This window comes from Mugil cephalus, chromosome 16 (genome assembly GCF_022458985.1).
Source record: "Mugil cephalus isolate CIBA_MC_2020 chromosome 16, CIBA_Mcephalus_1.1, whole genome shotgun sequence".
Lineage (NCBI taxonomy): Eukaryota > Metazoa > Chordata > Actinopteri > Mugiliformes > Mugilidae > Mugil > Mugil cephalus.
The window spans coordinates 20,298,257-20,325,805 of record NC_061785.1 but is presented as its reverse complement, the minus strand read 5'-3'; the positions used below and the strand labels follow the sequence as shown (position 1 = coordinate 20,325,805).

Genomic DNA, 27,549 nt, shown 5'->3' with positions numbered 1-27,549 from the left:
CGTTGTTGTTGTTGTACAGTCAATAGTGGGCCCTTTGCTTCACGCGAGAAAAATGTGATTACAACTACGACAGTTACATCAGGATTAGTTATGGTAATATTGACACCTATAGAAAATGCAGTCGGAGTCGTCGCCCTAAACCTTGGTACTCATTTGAATATATCAAAATTACTATCATTATCTTTGTTACTCTATAAAACCAAGTGTTTTTTTGTGTGTGTGTTTGTTCGTTTTTAATATTCCCATAAATATGTACAGTAAAGATTCAAAAATGTGGGACGAGTGATTTTGAATTCCAGTGAAACTTGGGACAGATAACAGTACGTTTCAAATGTGTTTGGTCATGTCTACAAATGTTTTTATTTTTTTGTACATCTATCTCATGCATCGGAAGTGACTCCCATAGACACGTATGTTGTTTAGATACTCAATAAGTCATGGATATTTTTTTTGTTTGTTTTGTTTTTTGTTTTTTGCACACGTCCACACAAATATTCCTCATCGTCGTCGTCGTCGTCCCAGGTGTTTTTTTTTTCTTTTTTCTTTTTTAGAAGAGTCTCTTGACTTTACAAACATTCTGTGTATTTGTATTCGGCTTTAAATCATCTTGCAGTCATCAAATAAAAATTTTTGATGGCACGACATCCCTTTAAGAACCCCTTAAAGGCATTGGTGACGTTCCAAGCGACTAGTTTTTTTGTGTTTGTGTGTTTTCTTAAATACACTTATTACCAAAAACAAAAAATAAAATAAATCAACAAAAACTGTTTTCCAATCTTTTTTTTTTTCGGAATCCCCATTTCTGAAGTCCATTTGAACGAGCGCTTGCTAGTTAATATCTGGACACTACAGTCTACGTACAAGTACATACACAATGCGACAAAACTTTGTCTTCCCTTTTCCTCCCTCCCTGTCCTCTCTCTTTCTCCATTCCAGCGCAGAACATCATAGAAGAAGACACGGCTGCCGTCCAATCTCTCCGCAGCTCCAGGAGGAATTAAAAAGGCTAAATGTCCGACCTTTCACGCGTCCTATCTCACTTTTATACAGACGGCAACAAAGATAAAAACGGAAACCTCCTCCTCCACCTTTTGTCTTTTTCTTTCTTTTTTTTTTTTAAATCTAATATCACCGTGATGTAGTGGTATCACAGGTGGTTACATTCCACCCTCCCTCTTTCATACCTGTGAGAATGGGAGAAACCCTCTCTGCCCACCCTGAGTCTAAAGAGGCAGGGTGCAGCTCAATAATGTCAGTTTGTCCTTTCTTTGATTTGGGCTCATCTCTTTCTGTGCGTTAAGAGGGAAAGGGGTGAAAAAAAGGTTTCAGCTTTTCTGAGAGTTGAGATCAGGGGAGAAAGAAAGGTAGCAAGCTGAGAGTATTGAGATGCAACCTGTGACAGCTACCGTACTAAATCACACCCGCCCCTCTCGCTATATCGCCCCCCTGTGCTCTCATCCCGCTGCCTTCTAAGAGTAGGAGATGTGGGAGCCGTTGGAGATGTGCGAAGTGACCGAGGTGCTCCGGCTCAGGACGCCGTCGCTGCCGCCGGCGCCTCCGGGCCCCCCGCCGGACGCCGTCCTCCTCAGAGGCTGGGGGCTGTTCCTCAGGGCCATCAGGCTGGGGGCACCACGCACCGCCAAGCCGCCGCCTCCGTATATCCCCCCCTGCGAGGAGGAGGAGGAAGAGGAAGAGGAGGACGGGCCAGAGATGGAGGGGGGAGCGGGCGGAGGGGGAGGTAGCATGGCCAGGGACTGAGAAGAAGAGCGCGAGGGCAGGTGATGGGAGAAGGGCAGGGGGTGTGGGTGGGCCAGGTCGCCGCCGGAGCCTCGCACTCCGGCCCACTCCCGCTCCCTCTCCTTCTCCCGCTCCCTATCTCGATCCCTCTCCCGCTCGCGGTAGAGCTGCGGCGTGCTCTGGTGGTGGTAGTGCTGGGGCAGGTGGTGGCGCTGGTGGTGAGAGGAGGACGACGAGGAGGAGGAGGAAGAGGAGGCGGAAGAGCGGGACGAGTGGTGCGCCTCCCTGCCGTCTCGGCCCAGCCCCAGGGCCATTCCCAGGGCGTGGGAGGAGGAAGAGGAGGAGGAGGAGGAGGCCTCGCTCCTGCGGTCCCCTGGCCCGCTGCCGATGCCGCTGCTGCTGCTGCTGCTGTTGTGGCTGCGGCGGGACAGCTGCTGAGAGGCCGCGTTCTGCGGGTGGATGCCGTGGCTCCAGTGGCCCGCCGAGCGCCCGCCGGAGGGCGGAGCGTTGGAGTAGCCCTGCTTGGGGTAGGCCTCGCTGGGGATGCCCGCCAGCGCCATGTTGCTGAAGCCCAGACGCAGACTCTCCGAGTCAAAGGACTCAATCTCGCTGGCCTGTCGCTCCAGGAGGGTTCGAATCCGCTCAGAACGCTCGTTCTGCAGGGACAACATCTCCTCCTCGATCTAGGAGAAGACAGTGTGGTCAGTTTCTGACTTGGCACTCGACTAGAGCTCAAATTAATGCTGTAAATCAGCAGTCTTCAACGTTTTTCAGGCCAAGGATTAAGTAGTGACCCTATACCTACTGTATGTGTTCTATAGTAAACTCGTCCTAGTGCCATTTACAAATATACATTATTATTATTATTTTGCATTCAGTATTAAGCTATTCAAATAATACACAGGTCCAAATATCCATTTTTTAATTTCGAAAATTTGCAACAGTAGCGTTGCCATGCCAGAAAATTGTGGGGGAAAATTTTTAAAAAAATATTTAAAAAATGTTTAATCAACTAAAGATTTAACGACTGCCCTGCAGCACCTCCTCTGATCCCCTAGGGATCGCGGACCCCATGTTGAAGACCTGTGCTGTAAAAGAAGACATGGATGTTTCATTCTACTACTACTTTCTCTGGAGCTTTCAAGGTCTTAGCAGATGGAGGTGCCCAGTTGTACAGTACAATACAAACTGTATTTTATGGCGGCCGCTTTCAAGGTAGCAAGCTTTTAGTCTCAGTTTTTTTTAGCTAACAGAAAATACAATTATGTATTGAATTCAATATGCCTGAGAACATTTTTTAAGTGTCTCAACATCCGTTAGATAGTAAACGATTTTGTCTAAATGAGATGTCAATAGTTCACTCCCTTTGAAGATGAATGATATCCACTTCTCCGATGTTCTCCGTTTGCTAAAGCGTTTCCTGAAACTCACCAAATTCCCTCTCTACATTCTAAGGAGCTTTGCTTTCATAAAGGCGATTGGACTCTAACCCTCTGCTCCAGCAGGGCCCGGCGGATGGACACCCTCTGCTCCAGGTCCTTGACCTCTCTCTCGTGCTGCGTGTCGGTGTGGATCTTGATCTTGCTCTGGTAGGCGTTCAGCAGCTCCAGCTCCTGCTGCAGCTGCATCCGCAACACCTTGTACTCCGCTTCCTGGGTCTCGTCCAATCGCAGCTGAGAGAGAAGGAAAGGGAGAGAGCGTGATGAAAAATGAAATTTTATCGCAATTGGGTGGGGACTGATGTGTTTTTGTGTTAGACCGGGTTCGAAGAGGAGAGGCTTTGACATAAAAAAGAGAGAGGGAGATGCGCAAGAGAGCAGAGGAGAGGATCAGAGGAGCTGTGCAAGCTGCTGGTTTGGGAAAACGGGTGCTTAGAAAATTTGATTGGTGTGTACCTATATGTCAGTAAATATATATAATATATATATATACTACTGTATATACCATATATACATATGTATATATACATATATATATATATATATATATATATATATATATATATATATATATATATAATATATATATATATATTGACTTGGCATTCATGTGGATGTTACTCACCATCCTTCATCCTCTTCAAAGTTTTGGCTTACCACCAATACTTCTAATAATTAGTATACATTTACATTAAGTCAGTAAAACACACAGGTTGGAGGTAAGCAGGCATTTGCCAATCAGCCTGGAGGGGCATCCCTTTTTCTCAAGGTTTCTTCCTTTATTGGGAAGTTTTTTTCTTAATCTGATTGACTTTTTATAATTTATAATAAAAACAATGCTAAGAGTAACAGTTTTTTCACAAGGTGTTGATCTGGCCTCCAAACTCACTAGATCCCAGACTGATCAAGTATCTGTGGGATGATCCACAGAGGCCCCTCATCTCAACCCATAGGACCAAAAGACCCCCACTAACAACATTCTGTTACCAGACACCACAGGACACCCTCAGAAGACCCATGTCTAGTTTCTAATGAGTCACAAGGGTGATGTACACAATAATAGGAAGGTGGTCATAATGTTATGCCTGGTCGGTGTATTTCTGACTCCAGGGTTGAGTTTAATCAGTGTGTGGGAAACCTTCCCAAACCGACTTTAACCACAGTGAGTACATGTGTGCACAAACAAGGACAGCAGGGATTTGGCTTACTGGGCTTACGTGGCCCGCTGCCATGTGGGCTAATTAAAGTACCACAGGGGTTATGTCATTCAAGGGAACCAGACATTTTGTTGGGTCCCGTCCCCGTCCTGCAAAGTTTCATCCGTTCTAAAGCCCGTATCCATGAGTTGCACTCTAAGAGGATAACTGAGGGACGCTATTAAGTGACTATATGAAGTCATCGTGGAGCAGAGAGGGCAGTGACCCTCACCACCGACCCTTGAAACTAATTTCAGTTTGTATTTTTCTGCTATTTCCTAACTTAACCTTTAGTTGTTGTTTAAACATATGCAAAGATTTCTGTTTAATAAAATGACACGGCCCCAATTACTAGGGTTTTCTGTGGCCTCTGGGGCGTTTGGATGTTTAGTCAAGAAAAATCTGAAATTAATTATCTGAAGAAGCTAAGAGGATGTGAAGGCGACTCACCTCAGACTGCTGGCATTTTCATTTCAAAACACTGTGACACTGTAAGTATGTAATAATACTGAGGGTAATTTAAGACTGTGAAGAGTTCTGTCATCCAGTTTTGGTTTTTAATTGGAACATGTGTGGGCGGTGCCCACCAGAAGCTCATAAGATGTAAATCTGATATAGTTTGTTTTGATGCTATTTTCATCTTCCAATTAGCAGCCAGATACTCCACACCCACGGTGTGAAAGGGGGAATAAAACTTCCTGGGGACAGAGGTGTCATTTAGGATGTAGCTGTATGAGGACTGACAGTGTTAAAAAACTACAATTAAAGTGACCAAATGCAGTTCTAGAGATTAAAAAAAAAATGTGGTGAGTGTTCTTAGTCCTGAAGTTTAGCTGAACTTTCTATTAATTCAGATTTCATCAGGAGTCTCAAAGCAGATGAATTTAGGATAAAAGGATGTTTAGGAGCTGTTTAACTGCAGGGAAGGAACAGGAGGAGGCTGGCTGGCAGACAGGCGGGCAGACAGGCGGGCGGGGCGGCCCCCGAGCCAGGCACAGCAGTGGTGGTGTGGTGCGAGTGTGAAGCGAACGACGTCTCCTTGCCTTACTCACAGCCTGTGTGGACAGCATGTCATTGATGGAGTGGTCATACTGCTCGGCCAGGATGGCCAGCTTACGGGTCTGCTCATCCTTCAGCCGCTTCAGCACGGCCTTGTGGTCCGACTTGGGCGTGTTCTCCAGCAGGTGGTTGCGCAGCGCCTTGTACTGACGGGTTTGGATCTTACACGTGTCCTGGAACTGGCGCTTGATCTGGAGCTCTTTGGACTGGAGGAGAGAGAAGAGACATGGAAGCAGCTGGGCCAAAAGAGCTCCTGTGGGGTTCCACATGTGAACACAGTCATGGGTTTAACATGGGACTTTTCATCAATAACGTTTAAGTAAGAGCATAAATACCTGTTGGATGTTGGACAGTGACATCGTGGCCAGACAGACAGACAGACATACAGTCTCCTTTACTTTGTCTGACAAATTAAATGGATTTTGCAATTAATTTAAACAAACATAACCCAAGTTTGAAGCCTTAAAGGGTCTGGAAACACACACACACACACACACACACACGTGTGTGTTTCTTACTGTAAGTGGTTGGATCTTTCATGAAAAGATATGTTAGTCAAATTAGACCAATTTTTTACACCTCCCGAGGCCCTGCGTCCTCATATGGGGACGTGAAGTTTTTGGTTTTATTGCACCTTATTCCGCTCCATTTAAACCCGTCACACATTGGTGACTTCTTTGTAATATAAATAATTAAATAATACCAGTGTGCACATACGTGGACTAATATATATATATAACTACTGCTTCCTGTTCAAAGATGATGCTGAGTTTAGATACGTCTTGGGTGCTACTAATATCTCAAATACTGCGGAGAAATTAAAAATGCAGACCAAATAAAAGCTTGGGTCTCAGGAGGTTAAATCTCACAAGAAGTTCCTGAATTTTCTCTGAGCTTTGGGGCTGGACTCAGGACAAGTTGACATCAAGCACTTATTTGAATCAAAATTTAAGAATGATTGTTTTCCTAATCAAACTACACCAGCAGTGCAGTATTTAGCTTTGATTGTAATGGTAGAGAACCTTTTAAAACACTTTTCAGATGGGCTTCGAGTTGTAACGTTATCGCTTTCGAGCTCTGCTTTTGTTATTATTACAGCTATTTTAGTCATGCACTTGGCAGTTAAGGACTAAAGTCTGTTAAGAGACCAGCCTGAACCCTGGCTGCCTGTCTAGTCTATGAAATATTCACAACTGCTTAAAGGCCTGTGTTAACGGTGGAGTGTTTGTAATTCAAGTGTATTTATGCAACAGAAATAGGCAGCTGTGAATGGATGGAGTGGTTCTAATGCAGTTTTGATATTGATAAAACGATATAAACAGTCCTAATTATGTAAAATAATGTCTAAAGGTCCGATCAAGTGTTAGTTCTAGAGAGGTTTAGGGGAAAAATACGAGACATTTACCACAGCAGACTTGTTGCCTTGTTATAGGAGATATCACAGGTTTAATTAGCCGTTCTATTAAATGGGACATTAAGCCGTCTTTAATTTTGGGCTGTGTTTCCCTTATGACTCAAGACGTCTGTTTAACCTGCAGCTCTGACATTATTTATGTCCTCACTCAGTCTGCAACCTCAGAAAACTGAACACGAATAGAAACGGAAAGATATGTCACTATGCTATGTTCATCAAGTCTAATCATTCATTCATATATTATCAAACCTTTGACGTAAACTGAACAATCATTCTTTTAAAAAAAAAAAATCCCTGTTGCCATTTTTAGGAAAAACTAACTTTTCTAGGTAGAAAGAGTACAATATATTTATATATTTTAATATATATATTATATTAAAAATAGTTGTCACTCCAGCTTCTGATCAGACATATCAAATATGGAGTGAAATGATAAAAACTTTATCAATAGCGCAACCTTCCGGGACCTTTGGTGGATACTAGACAAAGGGAGGGTTACAACAGGTATGTGTGATGATAGAAAACGAACAGGAAGTCAAAGGAATACTTCCATACAATAAGGGAGGGAAGCAAACGAATGGAGGCATGGTAATAAAAAATGGAAACAAAAAAGAAAATCATAAAAACAAACAATGAATTCAACACAAAAGAATTTATTTTTGTGTAAAGAAAAATGACAAAATGTTTCTCTATGCCTGGGAGCACACAGCCGTACAGTACACCAACACTCATGCAGCTGAAATGAGAATAAAAGGACGACAAAATGTCTGCAGACACAATGCAGTCTAATAAACACTGCATAAATTAAATAGATATATAAAAACAACTCAAAGTGATATAACTCTGTGGAAAACTGAAAAACAGAATGCAAACATGTAAACATACACAGGAAACAGGAGAATAACACAAATCAATGGCAAACACAGTACATTCAGATAAAACAATGCTTGTTTTGAAGCTTCTCTTTTAAAGCTAGACTTCGAAATGCAGATTATATGGATTTATATATATATAAAAACAAAATGTGCCCTACTTTTACGGGTCATTTTACAGTTAAGGCCGAGTCTGAACACTCGCTGATATTCCTCCATGTAAACGGCTCAAACGTGGCCTTCCCGCGACACACGCGGCACTTTAGTCCTAAATCCTTTTCGTTTGTGATCCCTGGCGCGTTTCCACGGCACAGCGGGACGATTTCACCTGAACTCGTTTCATTGCATGAACTCATCGGAGCACTTTGGTGTTTAGGGGACCGAGCAGCACCTTTTAGTTTCTTTTAGGTTTGACTGAAGTACACCTGAAACTGAAACAGCATCTTTGGTTTCTGATAAATCGATGATAACAATCCTCTACGCTAGACCTCAATCAACATGTTCATTGGTGTTTTGGACAGTGCAAATCTTTATGTTTATGTTACTTTATCAGCCTCTTCATTTGATAATTGAGCTGCTCAGTCTTAACATTCACATTCAGTAGTTTCATCATTATTTTTTTTTTTTTAAATGATATATCATGTGATTGTCTAAATGGCTTCATATAAATTAAGTCACACTGAGATATTAAATAGCTTTTTCTTTCATAGCAGATTCTGGTTTCTCATGTTTCTGCTAGAGATGAAGGAAATGTCACTTCACAACAGCCTCCTCACATTTGTGCAAACGGTTGAACTGGGCACTCTTCTTCTTTTTGATTGTCAGGGGAAGCTTGTTTACACGGTAAATCTTAACAAGGTTATTGCGTCAAGAGCAATAAAAGAACAACTAGAATGTGAAAGACGCGGAGCCATCAAATAGTCTAAGAGAATCTTTTTGAGGACCACTTATGTGTAACCTTCTAATATTAATCTCATCAGGTCTGAGACAGCGTGGTGAGCTACAGTAGAGGGACACCGGCTGCACCGTCAGACACAACCCTGCTCCTTCACATTCAGAAACGTGAGCAGGGCTGGTTCACTGGTTTCCGTCGGGTTGAAGCTAGCACGTTTGTGAAGTCCTGAACCATAGCAGCAACAGAGTCACGTGTCACAGTCAGCAGCTGGATACCGTCTAACGTTAGGCTTTAAAAGGAGCACTGGACACTGAATGCATCATTAATTTCCTTTTAGAATCTGTAGTATCCGGTTTACAGCCGGGTCCGTATGCGTCCGACGACTTTTAGCCGCTTGGAAAGTTTCTCTGCTTTAATAAACTTTTCATTCACAATGCCCTATTTTCAGGAGGAAGTCACAGGCGTCAGATACATATACGGATTAAACTAAGGCATGGAAATCTTATTAAGAAGGTTAACAATATACAGTAGTAGTCCTCAAAAAAACCCTGCAGGCTCAGAAGAAAGATGATGGTTTCACCTGCGGTTTGTTTAATTACAGCATTCAGGACTGAACCGCGGCTTTCACTTACTCGAGTTTATCTGGATAGGCTTCATGTTCCAGCTAAATGGCCCCATATTTCATTATTTTAAATCTAGTAAAGACTTAAAAAAACGTTTTAGTCCTCAATCAATGGTCCAAGATATTTCTACTCAGCTGTTTATTGCACTTTTTTTTTTACACAGACTGACTGACTGAGAGCTAGTGTTCAGGATGATCTTAGTGAAATGATTGTGTGTCCTTCTTCACAGTATTCAGCTTCGGGGAGTGAAATTCTAACCACGGGGCAACGTAACACTGTAATATTTGTTCTAAGCACTGAGGAAACAGTGCACCCTGCGAAACAAAAGCACTATAAAGAGAAACGAGATTGCACAAAAACGGTCTCAAAAATAACCATTAGAATATTTGTCTTACAAATTAAGAGCAAAATAATAAAATTAAAGATACTTTCAGGAACTTTTACAAAAAGCAAAATAAAATGTTCTAACTTCACTGGGTTCGGTGCAGCAGCTGTGGCTGCAGCTGCTTGTTCCCACTGATTTAACAGTATGGCTTGTGTGCACGGGTGCACGCGTTTTTGGATGAGCTTCGGCGGCCGGCGCACACATGTACGCGTGTATGTGTGCGCGGGTACCATCCGGCTCCTCTTTGAGAAATGTGGCCAGAAACCATTTTGGGAATCATGAGAGACGTGTGGACCCAAACCAAAAAGACAAAACGATAGTTGATCCCATTTCACTCGCACTCCTTTCCTCACTTTCATTTGATTTGTTTTTTTCTAAACTTCCTATCTCCACGGCCGAATTTTCCCCCTCACAAACCTTCCGGACGAAGTTCGCCTCAACCCACACTCCCACCTCGTATCCTCGCGAAACATCCTCACCCTCTCCTCCCTCCTCTGTCTCTCCCTCTCTCTTCTCCTCCTCTCCCTCATCCTCCTCTCTCTGATCTCTCTGGGTAGCAGTCGCGGCAACCTGCTCGGGATCTCCTTCTTTAAGAGGCCCAGAGTCTGGAGTCTGCTCCTGACGCTGGGCGGCAGCTTTTTGACGACCCGCCTGGCTAGTTTTAGCACTATGGAGTTAGCCAGGTCTGCCAGGACCCCGAGGGGGCGTCGACCGAAACGCTTCACCCAGAGGTAGCCTAAGGCCAGGGGAGAGGCGAGGCTACTGCGGCGAGCCTGGTACTCTAAGGGCAAGCTCTTCAAGGGCACGGGGATTTTGGACTGGCGCACGCCCCAGTTGCGGCCAGCTTTGGGAAACATCTCATAAAGGTTCCGCTCAGCCATACCACCCAGGATTGACTGGCACATGGCGAACAGGGGCCGAGGGAGGCGGAAAAGCACCCGCATGCAGAGGCGGTTGACTTTGCGCGGCGCGTTCTGGAGGAAGTCACGGGCCGGCCTGACAATCAGCACCACCACCAAGTACAGGGAAAGGAAGAGGGAGGGAGAGCTGAGGAAGGAGGCTGAGATCAGAATCATGGGGATGTAATAAATCCCCAGGCTGAAGGAGAGCCCTAAAATGAAGAGGCCGTTGGCCCACAGGCTCAGCGACAGGTAGGTGGAGAGGGACAGAGAGCAGCAGGAGCGGAGGAAGAGATACGAGAAGAAGAGCGCCAAGAAGGCGAGCTCAGCGGAGAGGAGGACAGAGGCCACGGAGGGCAGAGGCGGCGAGCGGCGGAGGGAGAGGAGGAAGATGGAGAGGAGCAGCAGGGTGAGGTTGGAGGGCTGGGCGGCGGCGGAGAGGGAAAGGAGGAGGCAGATAGCGTGAGAGAAGAGCGAAGGGAAGCACGTCTGGGGGGGAGGTGGGGCGGGAGGAGCGGGGGCAGGTACGGCCTCCAGCTCCTCGGGGGCGTCGGGGAAGTAGAACTCCGACAGCTCGTCGATCTGTCGCTCGCGGAGCCGCCTCTTTTCTGGGGACATGGAGGACATGAGCTCTGACGGACATCCGTCCGCCACCCCCCTGCCCTCTTCCTCATCCTCATCCTCATCCTCATCGCTGTCTACATGCGCAGATTTACCATCATCCTCCTCGTACTCCCACTGCACTCCTTCCACTTCCCTCTCTTCTGTTCCCTCTTCACCAATTTTCCACTCATCTTCGTCCTCTCCCTCATCATTTCCCTTTGGTTTACCATTCTCCTCAGCCACCTCATCTTTACTTTCAACCACGGGGGCGCTCACCCCGTCCACCTCCTCTCCACTATAAACATCTCCGTCTCTGAATTCCACCACCGCTCCATCGAGCTCATCCTCAACATCATAAATCTCCTTCTCTAACTCGCCACCCCGGTCGTCCTCCTCCTCCTCCATCGCTTCTACCGTTCCCGCCTCTCTGTCCCAGCTGCCGCCCGGCCCCTCTGTCGACTGGCCTCCTCCCTCCTCGGGAGACCCCTGGCTTTGGGCGCTCTCACTCACTTTGAGGCTTTTGGGCTGCTGGCGGACCTCCACGGCATGTTTCGAACGCAGCTCTTGCTCGCGCCTCTTGTTGTACTCCATCTGGTTGGTGAGCTCCGTCTGGTGCTGAGTGCGGATCAGCTCGGCCCGCGTGCGCTGCACCAAGCTCAGCTGGCGGAACTCCAGCTCCTGGGTGGACTCGTGGTGACGCAGCAGCATGGCGCACTCCAGGTCCTTCAGAGTCTGCTTTTTGTTCAGATCCTGGGGATGAAAAGAAAGGAGTGGAGCGGTAGAGTAACATTGTGAGGAGAGGAAAGTGGCCACACACTAGGGAACGATCAGTTTTAGAGAAGCAACTGATGATCGACTCTAAACAAAAGCATTTAAGTGTCTATTTAAATAAGTATAAAAAGTACAATAGATCAAAAGTATTTTATGTTACTGTGACAATAATGGGTCTGGGTCCTAGAAGATCTTTTCAAATGTTTCTAGGAGAACTGGATTCTCAGTCTAAAACCGATATGCCTCTCAAACGTAAATGCATTACCTCTCTGAGCAGGTCCTGCTCCAGGTTGTGACGCGCTAGCAGCATTTTTCTCTTATACTGACGACACTGTAGCTCATAATACTGCCTCTGCCTCCGCAGCAGGCCTGCCTCCTCCTCTGCCTGATGCTGCTGCAGACACTCCTTCTGGTGAACCAACCACTCCTGCTTCTCTCGCTTTGGCGTCGACTGGTTTTCATTCAGCTCCTTGAGAGGATGAAATGGCGCAGTGTTAATTAAATTGGTACGAGGCGACGCTGAAGGATCCCCGCGGTTTATGTAGACACAGTAAATTTAGCCAGGAGAGCGCTGGCATCGAATGGAAGTCGAGCTTCTACTAAAAATGTCAGCAGCTTCAGAAAACTGTTCAGCTGCAGGAAATGTATTCAAAACAGACATTGTGTTTCAGGCCGTACTTCTCTAACTGCGGATGTTTGTCTAAAGCCTTGCTCAGCATATTGCTGTGTGGCAGGAAGCTGATTAATGACATGATGTGACACAACTCAGAAGCACCTCTTTAAGCTGCTCCTTGCGTTGCCGATACTGCCGCTTCTGAGACTCCAGCAGACTGGTTAACTCCTTCTTTTGCTGGGCCAGGATGTGCTGCTGGAACTTCTTCTCCTCAGTCAGAACTGCCTTTGTCTGTAAAACGCAAACAGTGTCACTCTTCCTCCCATTAATCCAACAACTCCGTTCAACCAAAACAACTTCACACCTTTTTCCTTCACTTGTCTAACCATCATTCATGCACCGTTCATTCACCAGCTCACCTCCTTCTCCAGTATCGCCTGGTGCTTCTTGGAGAGTTTTTCTCCTTCCATTGAGAAGCTGTTCCTCTGGTTCTCCAGCTCTTTATCCAGTCTCAGCTGGTGCTCGTCCATCTCTGACTTCAGTTTGTTCTCCAGGCCCATCAGCTGCTTCTGGTGCTGTCGCCGCATTCGCTTGTACCTGTGAGGAAACGCGGGACAGGAATTTAGATTGAAGACTGAAGAACGGGAAAGATCAGACTTTGTGATGTTGAGAAAACGTGCTTCAACAACAAGTAACAGATTTCTATTTCCCACACCATCCGTACCCACTTACCCAGACATCTGCTCTCGGAGGGCAGAGCCCTGCTCGTGTTCCTGGATCTGACGGGTGACCAGCGAGGCCGTCCTGATGGTGGCAAAATGGTCTCGGCCGCGTCTACGTCTGCCCCCTCCGCCACCCCCTCCGCCGCCGCCACCACCTGAAGACGAAGCTTCTCGCTGTGAGTCAACCTCTGGCTGATAGGGGTCATCGTAGATGTTGTCATGGCTCTATAACATGGAAAAAAGTGGAGCAGAAAAAAATATATCACACATTATCAACACATTTTGTGCAAAGTGGAAACTTTAACTGAGTGTCATCCTAGTAATCATTTAACATAAAAAAGAGGAAGTCCACCGAGCCTAAAAGCTTTGGAAGCTGCTTTGGTGTTATGTTTGTGGGCCTGCTAATAAGTAGTGTGAAGATTTTCTGCTTTATTCTGTTGGAGATAACACTAGCTGTGTTTCCATTACAGTTAATGCTACATAAAATATCTCTGAAATTTCGAAATTTCGTTTCTATTAGCTTTTTATTGTGATACTTAGGTTTTACACATTTCTAGGGGTAATGGAAACACAGAAATTTACAACTCTGCTGTGTATCTGCGGGTTTAACCTGAGGCTGCTGTTACCTTCTTTTTCCTGTAGGTGGTGCAAGTATGCACACATGAAACCTGTCTGATAATGATAGAATGGCTTCCTCCGTAGATTACCCACAATCAGTGTAAAGTAAAATAGTATTACACTGAAACACATGGTAACAACAATAGAATGGTTTTCTTATAATACTTCTTTGATCATATAACAGAAGTATGATGGTTTTCTCTTTTCAGGGCCACACTGAGCTCTTTAATGCTGACATGGTGTCTGAGAGGGGTGTGGGATGAAGGGATCATCAGAGAACTAATCCACCCACAGACAGTTTGACATTTGGACTGACCAGGGGCTTGTGCAGGACGGAGCTGTTGGAGGTGACGGTGTGCTCTCCCTCCTGCATCATGGCCATCTCCCCGCTGTCGTCGGAGCCGTCTGCCAGACTGTTGACTGAGCTGCTCTGGGAGCTGGCGCTGATCGACATGGATGGCAGAGAGTGCGAGCTCTCCATGCTGTTGACTGTGCCGGTGCGCAGCATATACTGCTCCACATCCTGGTGGAGAGGGAAAGGAGGACGTTTTGTCAAAATAGTTTCGGGGTGAAGACGAATTCTTTGCTTTGCAGGGATTATGAAGTATCGGCTCGTTTCTATACACATTCTTATACTAGGAAAACCCTCTTTGAGCAGACATGTAGTAAAATATAGTCCTGTCTTGAAAAGTGCAGCCCCACATTCTCTGAATTCTTTCATTTCCTTTTGGGGGAACAGCCAACTACTATCAAAGACCTTTGTATGGAAACAAAGGGGTCGTATGTAAATAGCTGAGTTCAATACAAAGGCAGGATGAAGGCTAATACCATCTGCTTTACCAGATGCTGATGGTGCTTTCTAAAAATACGGTTTGGTTCATCAGTCTGTCTTTGAGGCAGCTAGTACACCTGACTACAGTCCTACCAACATACAGCCAATGCAAAGTCAATCCTGGAAAGAAAAAGTACCCCACTGTAATGTTTAAGGCGAACATAAATTAGACCCTGAAGTGCCACTGGCCATCTTCTTTCCCTCGTGTGTCCCTGCAGCCTTCTCCTCTTCCTCTGTCCCATCCTCACCTCTTCCTCGTCGCCTCCTTCTGGTGCAGGGCCGTTGTGCGCCTCATGAAAGAGGATTTTCTTCATCTTCCGGTACTGAAGGTTGTCCAGCTCACGGACAGCATCCTTGGTGCGTGCAATCAGGTCCATCACAACGGTCACGGGACGCTCTCTGCATAGGAAATGGTGCTGGGTGGATGGAGGGGATGAGAGGATGAGTAAAAAGCAAAAGAGGCACAGGGAGGCAAGCCTCTGTGTATTTATGACTTTAATAATTTAACTGACGAGAAGGAAACATTATGTTTCTGTCCATTTCCATGAAAGCAGTGTGAGTAATAGTGAAAAAAACAGAAACATGTTCTAGCTGATGTAGATATAGTAATGGGCCGAAGAGGTGGTTAAAGTTAAAATATATATATATATATAGACGGCTCTCACTATCCACTCAGTGAACTCCTGAGTAAAAAGTAGGATTATCTGCTTTGAAACTGAAGTGCTGGGAAGGTTATTTGTTTCACCAACAGCAACAAAACCTGATAAATGGGCAGAAGATAATCATCAACAGCCTGATCATCAGGTAATCCGTGTACCTTGAGCAGCACATCAGAGGTAGGTCTGTCCTGGGCGATCTTCTGCAAACAGGAGTCCACAAAATTGCGGAAATAATCCGACCTGAAAAATATAAAATTGTTGTCATAAAGGCATAAATTATGTTAGGACAAATAGAGCAGGTTTTACGGTTCGCTCAGCAGCAACATCAAAGAACAAGATAAAACCCCTTTTAAGTGTTTCCTCTTCTGATAACGTACTGGTGATAAACACTGGTGTTGCGCCTTCAGCAAGACTGAACGACTCCTACTGCTTTCACTCAGTGTGTTTGCATGCACAGCTTGATTTGACTTTCTGAATGCAAAACTTGTCCCAGTTTACATGCTACAGAGAAAATCGAATAACTGGCATATGTCCTCCTCCACACTGGGTGGCGATATGTGTCTTGTCAGCGGGTTAATACAGCTCCCTTTCCGGTTAACCTATTACGTCATATAATAAACAAGCAATTGAAATAACACCAAGTTGGTTCTACTACTGGCTGTTTACCTTCTTCTTCTTCAACCGGCTTTCTTGGATGTTTTTGTTCCGGGGTTACACGCCAGTTAAAAATCTGATTAAGTCGTATTCTACCGGAGAAAATCGATCTCCAATTCGCATTACCTGGGTGTCTTAATCGGATAAGGAGAATACCTGAATTTAGTCGGAGTAAAGTGTTTGCATGCACTTAAGTTGTCCAGTTAAAGTCAGATTAAGGCAATAATTAGTTTTTTTCACATGCATGTAAACGTACTGACTGTTGGCAGTACTGTTGTCAATGTGCAAGAACGTTGTTTATTGTCAAACGTTCGCATAGAAATTTTGACCTTCTGATCGCACTTGCAATCAAAGATATAAATATAATTTTTCAAATCTGAATGTCTTTATAATTCCTTGTCAACGAATCCCTTGGTAATGGAATGTGAAATCACAAATTCAATCTATCCTCCACCCTAAACATGTTTATGAATTCACCACTGATAATATAATCAATAGGGATAAAAGAGAAATAATTGTGAATCTGGTTAAGAGGTTTCATCATATCTCACCAGTGATTAGACTGCAGCACAGGGCTCTCATTCTGGGCGATGTGGTATAAGGCACTCATAGCATTCATGTTGAACAGAGGAGGCTTCCTTTCCGCTGGAGAGTGACAAAGAACGACATAGCGTGACAGAGGGAGCGAGGTAAATAAAGAGAAGGATAAAGTAAAAGGAAATGGTTGGATGCTTTTGTCGACACGAAAAAAGAAAAAAAAAGAAAAAAAGAAACCCCGTCTCTTACCCAGCTCTATGCAGGTAATGCCAAGTGACCACACATCCACCTTCCCGTCGTACTGACCCTCGTCCATGGCTAGGATCACCTCGGGGGCCATCCTGCACGGAGGAAACAACAATAGAGCGGCAGCGATTCATTTCCAGCTCTTTTCCTTTAATCCTGAACCGAGGGAGAACAGCACCCCAGGGCTCGCTGTCATGTCCAGCGTCAGCGCCGCATGAACACACATTAGCGCGAGGGTTAGGCTCCTTACAGTAACGACAGTAGCGGCTGAATGGTGTAATCGCTACTAAAACTAAAGCTGCTGCTTTTAATAAACGTGAGAATGGAGTAGCTCCATGTTTGAACTTGCACACTTGGAATGAAATTGAATCAGACTTTCAGTAAGCTGCAACTTAACGGAAACTTTTCGTTTCAAAACTGCAGCTATAAATGAAGCACAGCCTTTCAGATGGAGGTGAGAGGTGTGAGGTGCTACCCGCATGATTACATACCATTAATGAATGATAAAAAAAAAACTCTACAGCAGTCTGGTTTCAATCTGATGTAACAGTATGAGAGTTTCATCAAATCCATCTACTTTTGATTTGCCATTTTCTGAAAAAGCCAGTTAACAGTTACATCATACTAGCTTTATTTAGCGGTGGAGCTCATCCTCTGAGCTGAACTCTTCACAGTGACACCATGTAATACAGTCATTCTTCTTCCTGAACATGCTCACAGCCACTCTCCTTACATTGTGTCAAATTACCGTCAACAAAAACATCTCTCACTTCTGCTTCAAATTAAAAGAGTCCAAGCGAAGGAACGGTGGACGGCTTTAACTGTGAGGTAAACAGGAAACAAGAAATTTCTCACAGCGTTGTGAAACGGTTGCTTCATTTCCACGTTTTCTTTTTTTGTTTGTTTGTTTTTTTTTTCCAGCACAAGTGGAACGATTCAGATTAGGTATTTGCACGTAAAATAAAAAGCTCTGGTGAAGACGTATGAGTTTGCATCAGTCACAATGCACAAAGAGATCCGCTTTACGAAACAATGCTGAGCTGATTCAATAAAAGAGAACGACTGAGACTGGGGTGCTGCCCACATCTTTGTTCATCTTTTCAAACACTTGTCTGAACAACTTGTTTTTCTACTTCCATGCTTCAGAGGAATACTAATGTGAATGTAAAGCAGCAATTGTCCAATCATTGAAAGGAAATGCACTCGGAATGAGCTAATGATATTTTTAACAGCATGGGCAACTTGGCTTGCTTTTGTGTGTCAAAGCTGACGATTAGTAATGAGTTGCAGGAATGAATCCACCATTAGTCGTCAAACGTCGCCACTGTTGTGAGCGAAAAGCGATGTTTTACCAGTAAGGTGTTCCCACGAAGGAGTTGGCCGGAGCAACTATGGAGGCAGAGCCAAAGTCTCCCAGCTTGACCTGACCCGGCTCCGTTAGCAAGATGTTTCCTGCCTTCACGTCCCTGAGAGGACACAGATGATCAGATAGGACAAAATGACAGGTCAGGGAAAAAATGTGAGGAAGACAAAACAAAGAGAGTGACACGAGCGAGAAAACGCATTGTTTGAGGATGGGGAGTAGAGAGATGCACTAAAATGTGTCGCCGAGCGGCGTCAGCACAAACACCGTTGCGTAAGCTGCGTGAGTTTATCTCAGGCGGCACAGTTTGTGCTTTCTCCCCCGTATTTGTTTTGTCTCTTTTCAGAAGTGTGGGGGAGGAGTGCAGAATAGATACAGAGAGTGAGAAAAGAAATGGGGGGTTACCTGTGAATCATGTTGTGAGAGTGAAGATACACCAATCCCTGCAATGCACCATGGGTTATGGCAGCTATTTCCACTTCCTGGAGGGGTTTTTTGTGGACTGGATGAGGGCACACGTTAGAATATATCAGTTTATGTAGTCGATATACATTATTAACTCATTAGTGTTTTGTAATTACTGAAGGGACTCTCCTCTGTCCTACTCACCTTCTAAGAGGTCGGAAGCCGAACCCAAGCAGTACTCCATCACCAGCTAGGGGAAAAACAGAGGGGGGTTGGACTGAAACCTAAGAAAGTGCTGGACATGGAGGACTTTTACATTCTTGAGCAGAGGTGTATTCCCTGAGACTTCAGTGTATTTGTTAAAGGTGGAAATCTGTTGTCAATTCATGTTCAACCCAAACCATGTGAAACCCAAATATCCCCAACTATGTGTCAGACTCGCATTAGCTTTCATCGTTACTGAGAATACAGTTTCATTTAAAAGAATAAAAAACACATTTCTAATTCCTTTAATTGTTTTTCTTAACAAAAAAATCAACTTTAACTTTTTAGGCTGTGTGGAACTAAAACTGCACAGAGGAACCAGGGACTAAATCTAATCTCTTGTTCCAGGTTGTGTTGTCTCACAAAGTTTCGGAGGCACAGATGACCAAACACAGACTCTGCAGCAACTACGACTCACTGCCTCATAGACAAAATAAGGAAGTTCTAGACACCGCTATCAATATAAGGACGAGGAGTCAACACTTCCTGTTTTTATTTAAATCTTGGTCTCGCTTGTTGTTGTTTTCCTAACTGAGAGAAAGAGAATGTGAAAGAGGGGGAAAGAGCAATGGAACCTGGTTTGATTTTTTTTGGGGCTGTTACGGTCTGATGCTGAGATAAGTAAGTTAAACTTTAGTCACGCAAATGTGAATACAAAGGATTTGATCAGTGTTGTCGTCCACTGGACCGTTAACTAAAGGCTGTGACACACAGAGCCGGCTGCTCTCAGTGGCCTATGACAGGCTGGTCTGTGGCCCTTGTTTTGGCTGGAATCTGTGTCAGAGTGTGTCAGTGATAGATCCACAGATCCATAACTGGCTGCTCAGTTAAGTAAACCAATGTATGAAAAGACGACTGAAGTGAAAAGAAGCAAACTATGCAGTAAGACTATCCTCATTTTTCAGCTTCATGTACAATGGTTTGTACCTGGTCTTTTTCTATACCTAACACAGACTCCAGCCAGCGGCTGGTATAAGAGTTACTTAGTAGTGATGTGCAGATACTGATATATCAATACTGGATCTTTATGCTCTAAAATTGATCCTCAAATCAAAATATCGATATTTTCGATACTTCAGTCATTTAAGGTAATGTAGGAACACAGCAGAAAGTAACTAAACAACAAAACTCGTAAAACCAAAGGTTAAACCACAGGTTAACCCACAACACACAATATGAGACGTTTATGATGAGGAGGCCAGAAGAGGAGAGCACAGTGTCAGAGTGGGTTTTTGTCAGGTGACGTCGCACTTTCAAAGTATTTTGGGTCTTTTGCGCCATTTTTCGGGTGGTTGCGAGAAAGGATGTGGTAGTAATTTAAACGGTAAAAAAAAAAGATCTCGGTGTTAGCTATCTGCTAGAGATGTGGAGGAAACTAGAAAAGCAGCTCACCAACCAGTGCCCAGTTATAGTTTAAAGATACACAGATGAATCACATTTCAAACTTTATTCTTCACACAGAAGAAAAGAAAATTTACACTAAATTAACATCTGTTGTGCATATAAATCAAATAACGTTAGATTCAGAGAACAAACTATGCATGAAAATAGTGCAAAGTGAAAGTTATGTGGTGATCATTACAGTATCATTTCATGATGATGATCAACATCAGTCATCAACATTTGCAGCTCTCGCTCTGTGCTTTATTACACAGGAAAGATGCGTTTATTTTTATTGTCCCTGCACTTTAGTGCTGTGTCAGTGGTTTTGCGTCTTTTCACCACCAGTTGAAAGAACAGATCCTGCACCCAGCGGCTGGAGAAGTGTCTATGATGTTATAATGGCTAAACTCCTCGAAAACATACGCACTTATGCCAAGAACCAGACAGTTGTGACGTCCAGGGAAGAAGTTGGAGGCAGTGGCTCTACGTCAGAGCTGCCTATCAGAGCCGTTGTCCCTCAGGTCGAACAGATCAATATTATTTATAGTGACCGACTTGGCCGAGTACCTGGAACTGGCATCTTTGCTGAATTTGTCTTGGTATCTGCTAACTTTTCTTCTGTTTTCTCCATCTTCAGTTAAACCTCCCTTGTCATCTGCTCGTGTTTTGTTTATACTCTGGTAACCATCCAAAATGGCGACAGGGGGCGTGTCATTAACTGACAAAGACCGATTAAGATGCAAGTTTTAATTTTATAGTAGTTTTTAATGGTTAAACAGTAATTTATCTTAATGGTCTTATTAACAGCATTTTCACATATTTTGTATGACTGTGTCTCCGTTTGGTTTTTCTGTTGTTGTATCAGCTCGTCTACATAATAAATGAGGCCACTACCTCAATATACTTCCCAGTTTAAAATAAGAATAAAATAGATTTACCAGATGTGTTAGGGTGTATTTGCACTAACTATCGGTATCGGATCAGTATCAGTGATACCGGCCTGAATTTTACTCGGTATCGTATCAGAAAGGAAATCAGTGGTATCAAACATCACGAGAGACACAGACAGAGACACAGACAGAGAACATACATGCTAGTTTTCGTACTAGTACTAGTATTCGGCCCAGACACAGTCAGCCTTCATTGCTGTTAGTACTTTGCGTAGCCCTCATATGAGGCAGAAAGAAGAACTGACAGACGGGACTTTTTTGTTTCAAGTTGAATTCTTGGACTAATGTGTTTAAAAAGACCAACGCCTGTGTTTTAGTTTTGCAAACACACACTCTGAAAATGCAAGTGGAGCGAAACCTGACATTAACTTGTTAAGCGTGAAGTGGCTGCTGAAGACCTTTGTGTTTCGAAAGAAACAACTTCAACACACAGAAAAGCATGTTTTCCACATGTAAAATGATGCATTTCCCACACTCACCCATGCTGTGTGCTCTCTCAGGTAGCAGCCACGGTACTCAACAGTGTTGGGGTGGCGCAGTTTCTGGAGGAACTTCACTTCTTTGATGATATCCTGCCATTTCTGGAGCACAAGCAGATTCACAGTCACAGACGAGCAAACATCCTCCACGCACGCACTGATCTTACACTGACTAACGAATCGAGGATTTAAGAGTTATTGAGTCCTACCTCATTGGACTGTTTGCCACTATAGGACATCTTCTTGATGGCCACCACCTCATTTGTGCGGATGTCATGGGCCTAGTGTGGACAGGTGAGAGACAATAGAGTCATTGTGGGAGCAGATATAGCCTGTTATCAGATGAGCATTATTTCCTGACAGTTGGCTCACAGCCCCTTTTTCACCGAGCACTTCAGAACACTGTGATTCATCGGCCATTTTTACAACAAAGAGATCACTATTACATAAAACCAGCATCTCTGCTGAGCTTCCTTCCTTCCCTCTTCCCTTCTCTTCGTCCTCTACCATGCATCCCTTCATCCGTGACTAGCTCTTTTTTCACCCTTCATTAAACTGGGATTTTCATCCACCACCGTCAAGTTGTTCTTTGTCCCCAACTGACACCGTGTTTTTGCTTTTTGCTTCTCTCCTGCGGTGTGTCCACCTCGTGCTCGCTCTTATCCAAGCATCGTCGCCACTTTTAAAGCGGATATGATCTCTTATCATCCCTGTTTTTTCTTTTTTTAACCACAGCTGGTTTTCTGTGCTAACCTTTTCGTTGCCCGACCCTTGAAAAATTCACATCAATAAATACATTTAAATGACGGGACCTCGAATTAAATGATGTGGGAAAAACAGCCTCTAGAAACAGGGCTGGGTGTTGCCAATGTAGATACCAGACGATATCAACGCTGATTCATTTTGCGGTATAATAGTTTAAACAAATCTGCGCTGTCTGCTTTTGTGGTATTTGAACTCTAACTGGTATATCTAGTTTTGCTTTTGTCCCTCTCTTTTCTGTCCCACTTTTAAAATCCAGACCGCCGCCACACATCAGCTCTCAGGCCTGACGGTTCACTCAGAGAGGCAGCTTCTGTCACGGTTTGAATCTCCCACGCACGTGAGCTAATCTCGCGAGAGGAATACTTCTGACAAGAGGACGCAGGACATGAAAAAATAAATGAATCCAAGGATTTTACAAATCAATACCGTTTTTTTTTCCTAACTGAATCGGAAAATCTATTTTTCTGATGGCACTTCACCTGCTAAAACTAAAAAGTAACATCTTTAAATTGATTTTTTTTGATCAAAGCAATGCCAAAAATAAATCTAGATACATTCATCTTGAAGTAGCAAAGCCCAAGGTGATTTTGTCCGGCCAGAGAAAAGAAAGAACAATCAATACAGAAGATTTTCATTTCATTTGGATGACACTGCTTACATTATTTATTGATTGAGTACTGGCTGAGTAAGATAAATATGATAAATGCCTTGCTTAGCTAGCTCAATACCTCAGAGGAGAGCTACCAACTAAACCAAACCCAATTATTTCTCACTCTGCTCCTTAATTTAAAATGCACAATCTAAATTTTCACATTCTATTTGTGCAGCACAATGTGTTTTAAATGCTTAGTTTTATAAATATCATTCGATCAGCTGACATACACAAGATGCATAATTCAAAGCTATAAAGGGATAACAGCATCTGAATTTATATTATAGTGATCACATATAGTATATCTCACATATCAACACAATAATTACACATAAGAGCTCTAAGGTGTGTGCATGCAGACTATGGCCACTGCAGCACCAGTATCACTTTCGTATTAAAACACCGTAGCCCCAAGAAAGTAACTCACGAAGTAGACCGCTCCGAAGCTCCCATGGCCGATCTCCCTCAGGTCTGTGAAGAGCTTCTCGGGGTCCTCCCTGTAGAACAGCTCAGCCACCTCCGGGTCCTTCAGGCTCCCGGCCCGCACACTCGACGGCATGGCCAGCGCCTGGTGAGCGCGGAGGAGACACACTGGGTGAGCGTCTGTTATTTGGAAGGATTACCAGCGTTTGTGTTGGAAACATGAGCTGCCTCGCAAATATGCTCTCGTCTGTCACATATACTGGACGCGCGCTTGGATCTCTTGGGGAAATCGTATACGCTGATGCAGCTGATGTCATTTCATCCAGGAGTAGAAACGAAAACCACCACACACACAAAAAAATGAACAAACAAATAAATACATGAATCTTTTAAAAATAGCACTTTTACTGTTCAACAATAAAGCTGAACTGCTGCCATAAATCCCACCAATGACAAACACACTAGTCGACTCTATGCGGCGCTTCCACTTCACAGGACTGAGACACTTTGGTCTGTGCGTTACAAGCATTTTACTACACTACAACTGCATTTAAAGATCTACCAATACCAAACCAGACTCACTTGTCAGTTCATTAGGTACACTGGTGAAAACAAATGCTTTCTAATATAAGAGTTCTGCATTAAATCTCAGTTTCAGCTTATGGTATTCAGTACATATTCATTTGGGACGTTGTTGTTTGTAGTTCTATTGTATTGTACGTAACAGTAATAGTCAACATCATTACAGTCAGTGGGCTAAATATCACACAGTGATATCACACAATCTCACACAGTTGAACCACCACCTTCCTTCGACTGTGTCACAAAAACTGCACATTATTACAGTTATAACTTGTGTACCTAATGTTTTGGCAAGCGAGTATGCAAATCAGTGTTAGTTCATACAGATGGAAAACATCCCGTGTCCATCAGCTTCAAATGACCATCAGTCCACCAACCTATTCAATCATCCATCGACATCCAGCTGTCTCTCTTCCAGAAACACGGGGCTGAACAAAGCTTGCTTTACTTTGCCTTTTTACATTTAACACCGTAACACTCAAAAATAGCTAACGACCATCATTTCAACAGAGGCTGTATTCTGTAGACTATCAAATGTCTCAAAATGTCTTCCAGCGATTCTTTTTTGGAAAGGGTTCTTTTCCTGACTCATATAGTGTGACTCAAACCACCAAACAATTGCTTTTTATTTTCAGAACATGCTAAATAAGCCTTTGCTCTGCTGCAATAACGTGACTGGTCCTTCAGCGGGTAGCACATTCAAGGAAAACAACGGCGAACCAAACCCTCCGAAGTCGGACTGAACTGTCGCGTCGTTCCTTTCTTGTGTGCGAGCTCACATTGCAGCGACGGCGCCACGACACTGTTCAGCGCAAACAAAATATACAAATGAATGTGCGGCGATCATGGTCGAGGAGGATTAGCAGGCTCTAGATGGAAACCGATAAGTAGTGCAGTCATGGAGGTGAATGACTGGAAATGCTAATAACATAAACTGAACCATTAACAATCTGTGTGTGGAGGAAAGAATTTCACTGTGCTGTACATGTGAAGAAAATAAAGGCTTCCTCGTTCAGTTTATCTGGCCTGTGATTTGATTTGCCTAGTGCGTAGAAACAGTGTGACCACAGGATTTACTTTCACTATAGAGTTGGATAGTTTTTGGAAAAGCTACTCAAAGGTGAGCAAATCTGTTAATACATCTAAACAAGTGACGCTTGTTATAGAGGCACTAAGGACCAAAGCTGAATATATTATGCTCTTTAAAGCCTGATGTTGATGACTGATATGATCCATTTTCTTTTGCATCCTATAGTCAGGTGATGTGACACTGTAGACTGTGGGATTTATCATACAGCGACATCAGACACCGCCTTTTCAAATGCAGACGACCAAATTTACTGGCGTAGGGCATTCAGTGTCTAAAATTGTTTTTCATAATTAAAAATGAATAGAAATTATTAATTTACTACACTGTGGTAGCATAGAGGATGTGCGCTACATAAAAACACGCCATTTTACTCACAGTCACAGTGGTTCTACACCCAGCTTCATTTTTTTTGTTTTTTTTTGCAGTACGGCTGCAGAAAGGACAAATACACTTTCTATATTGGTTGGGTGTCGTTGAACTTGACACTGTGACAAACTGTGATGTTTGTGCATAAAAGGCTACAATTCAAACTCACTTGACAGTTCGTCAGGTACACTCGCAAAAACCATCTGCATCCTGCACTAAATCCATGGTCATGACTGTTTAAATGTTCACTTTATGTTAAACCTGTGTCACAAAGATGTGATTCAAACGTATGATCCTTTTGGAGGAGGTGATCTGTGGTCCTCTCAGACTGGATTGAAATACTAGTTTAACAGTATGCATTAAGAAGTCAATAATTAAGCAATTGAGCCATTAGTATTTGCAAACAAGCATCAGTCGAAACACTTCTTTCATGGACATTTTGTCTCTACTGTCAAAGAGGAAGCGGCTGGTTCCCTCTGAAATTGAGAAGTTCATTAAATCTTGCAACCAAGCCAAAGCCAAGCTCTTTATCTGTGTTAGAAGAATCCATCCATGAAAGACTCCACATGCTACATGTATGTGCCTTCATCCAGAATGATCTGTTTAACCTACATTCAGTTCACAGCCTTGAAGCACCTTGGGCACATTGTGGGAAACAGAAACGCGTACTGTCCTTGTCTGGTGTGAGAGACAGAGATGGAATTGTCTTGATGTGAGTTTGCCTTCACTGTCACGATCAGTGTGCATCTCAGCTGAGCAGGCTTGATGGCTTTTGCACTCGGCTGGTCAATTAGGCTATCGTTGCTCTTGCTCACCAAACACACAGGACATGTATTTTAACAGTAGCTGGACAACAACTCCAGGTAGAGGCCAACAAAAGCTTGTACGTCAATGTCAACGTCTCCAGGGTTTGAAAGTGATGTGGCTAATAAAGCTAGCCGGCCTCTCCCCTGCAGACGGAGGTGGAGATGCGCATTCGGCTGCTTCACCATGTTGAATGATTTATAACATGTCTTACCGTGGCTTTTGGGATCCACTGTAGCTAGCTCTGGAGCTAGCTAACCGGCCTGGCTGGAAAATATTGGTCGCACCCCCCCTTTCCTCGGCACTGGCGTCTACTCAACACGAACAAGCCGCATTCCGTCGGCCGATGCTTTCACTTAAACTCCACGCCATCCCGGTGCTCCCAGTCAATTGGACAGCTAGCACGCCTGTACGGCTTGACATGAGCGAAGTGGCAGTCTGTTGAAGTGACAGCTGGGTGAGTGACGGCTGCCAGCTCACCTATAGCCAGCTACCAGCAGAGCTCTCCTCCAAAGAAAACCAGGGGCTAGCCCTGGCGGCTGTTAGCAGCACGGCTAACTAAATAACGCAACGCCGGGAGCTGCCTGGGACGTTTTCAATGGGAAAACGATTCATGTAAATCCACGGCTCCGCTCCGCTACCCGCTGTGCGCTGTCATTGCGTTAGTGCCGTCGGTGGATTTCATCTCCACTTCGCGTTATCCCCATTTTGCTCGACTGCCATCCGTTTTTGTTCAGGACTTCATGATGGCGGAGCGGGGCGGGAGCCGAAAGTCAAACGGAAGTGGTCTTCTTCGACGCTTCGGAGGCAGGCAGCTAGGAACACCGCCACCACGTGACCGAGGAGATTCACCAAACACGGATTTAAAATCTTTTCAAAAACGCAACATTCGTCATTAATTTCATTTTATTACTGGCTAAATTTTACATACATAAGGGTAAACGTTCTCCCTTAATCAGACAGCATTCAAAACTCTTAAAGTTTGTGAGCAATGTAATATTTTTCTGTAAACTCCTACCCCCATGATGTATGTTATTTTCTTCATTGTGTAATTGTGTTTCGATGTGATTTATATGTCCCGTATCCGACACAGTTGTTAAATTCCTAAAAAGTCCTAAAAAAATCTTTTCAAAAAGGGCAATTTAGCCCCTACAACCTTCCCAGTCTTCATGGCCTTCACTCCTACTTGAATGAACATTTCTCCAACAATTCTCCAACCTGCCTGACTCCACTTCCTCAGGAGAGGAAG

At 44.0% G+C, this 27,549-nt stretch overlaps 1 protein-coding gene across 2 annotated transcripts; it reads right to left on the bottom strand.

The window, feature by feature from the left end:
* Window positions 1-516: 516 nt before the first annotated feature.
* taok2b (TAO kinase 2b) lies at window positions 517-27,094 on the bottom strand. 2 transcript variants are annotated; one of them, XM_047608521.1, is made up of 20 exons: window positions 26,515-27,094; window positions 23,463-23,603; window positions 21,828-21,899; window positions 21,619-21,720; window positions 18,747-18,792; window positions 18,543-18,639; window positions 18,127-18,240; window positions 16,778-16,869; window positions 16,543-16,636; window positions 15,496-15,577; window positions 14,927-15,094; window positions 14,163-14,369; window positions 13,239-13,453; window positions 12,926-13,103; window positions 12,669-12,797; window positions 12,159-12,362; window positions 11,633-11,872; window positions 5,425-5,637; window positions 3,228-3,410; window positions 517-2,420 (listed from the first exon to the last, which is right to left on the bottom strand). In XM_047608521.1, exons 2-20 carry the CDS (start codon window positions 23,592-23,594, stop codon window positions 1,470-1,472), a joined length of 3,519 nt encoding a protein of 1,172 aa, XP_047464477.1. In that variant the 5' UTR covers window positions 23,595-23,603; window positions 26,515-27,094; the 3' UTR covers window positions 517-1,469. The 2 variants fall into 2 exon arrangements, with proteins under 2 accessions (XP_047464477.1, XP_047464476.1); XM_047608520.1 differs by lacking the exons at window positions 517-2,420; window positions 3,228-3,410; window positions 5,425-5,637 and having other exon boundaries at window positions 7,479-11,872.
* Window positions 27,095-27,549: the final 455 nt, after the last annotated feature.

Coding starts and splice junctions, on each gene's coding strand:
- taok2b (XM_047608520.1), bottom strand. CDS start 23,594: ATGCCGTCGAGTGTGCGGGCCGGGAGCCTGAAGGACCCGGAGGTGGCT. Junction 21,721..21,827: donor GTGGCAAACAGTCCAATGAG/GTAGGACTCAAT, acceptor CTTGTGCTCCAG/AAATGGCAGGATATCATCAA. Junction 12,363..12,668: donor GCAAGGAGCAGCTTAAAGAG/GTGCTTCTGAGT, acceptor CATCCTCTCAAG/GAGCTGAATGAAAACCAGTC.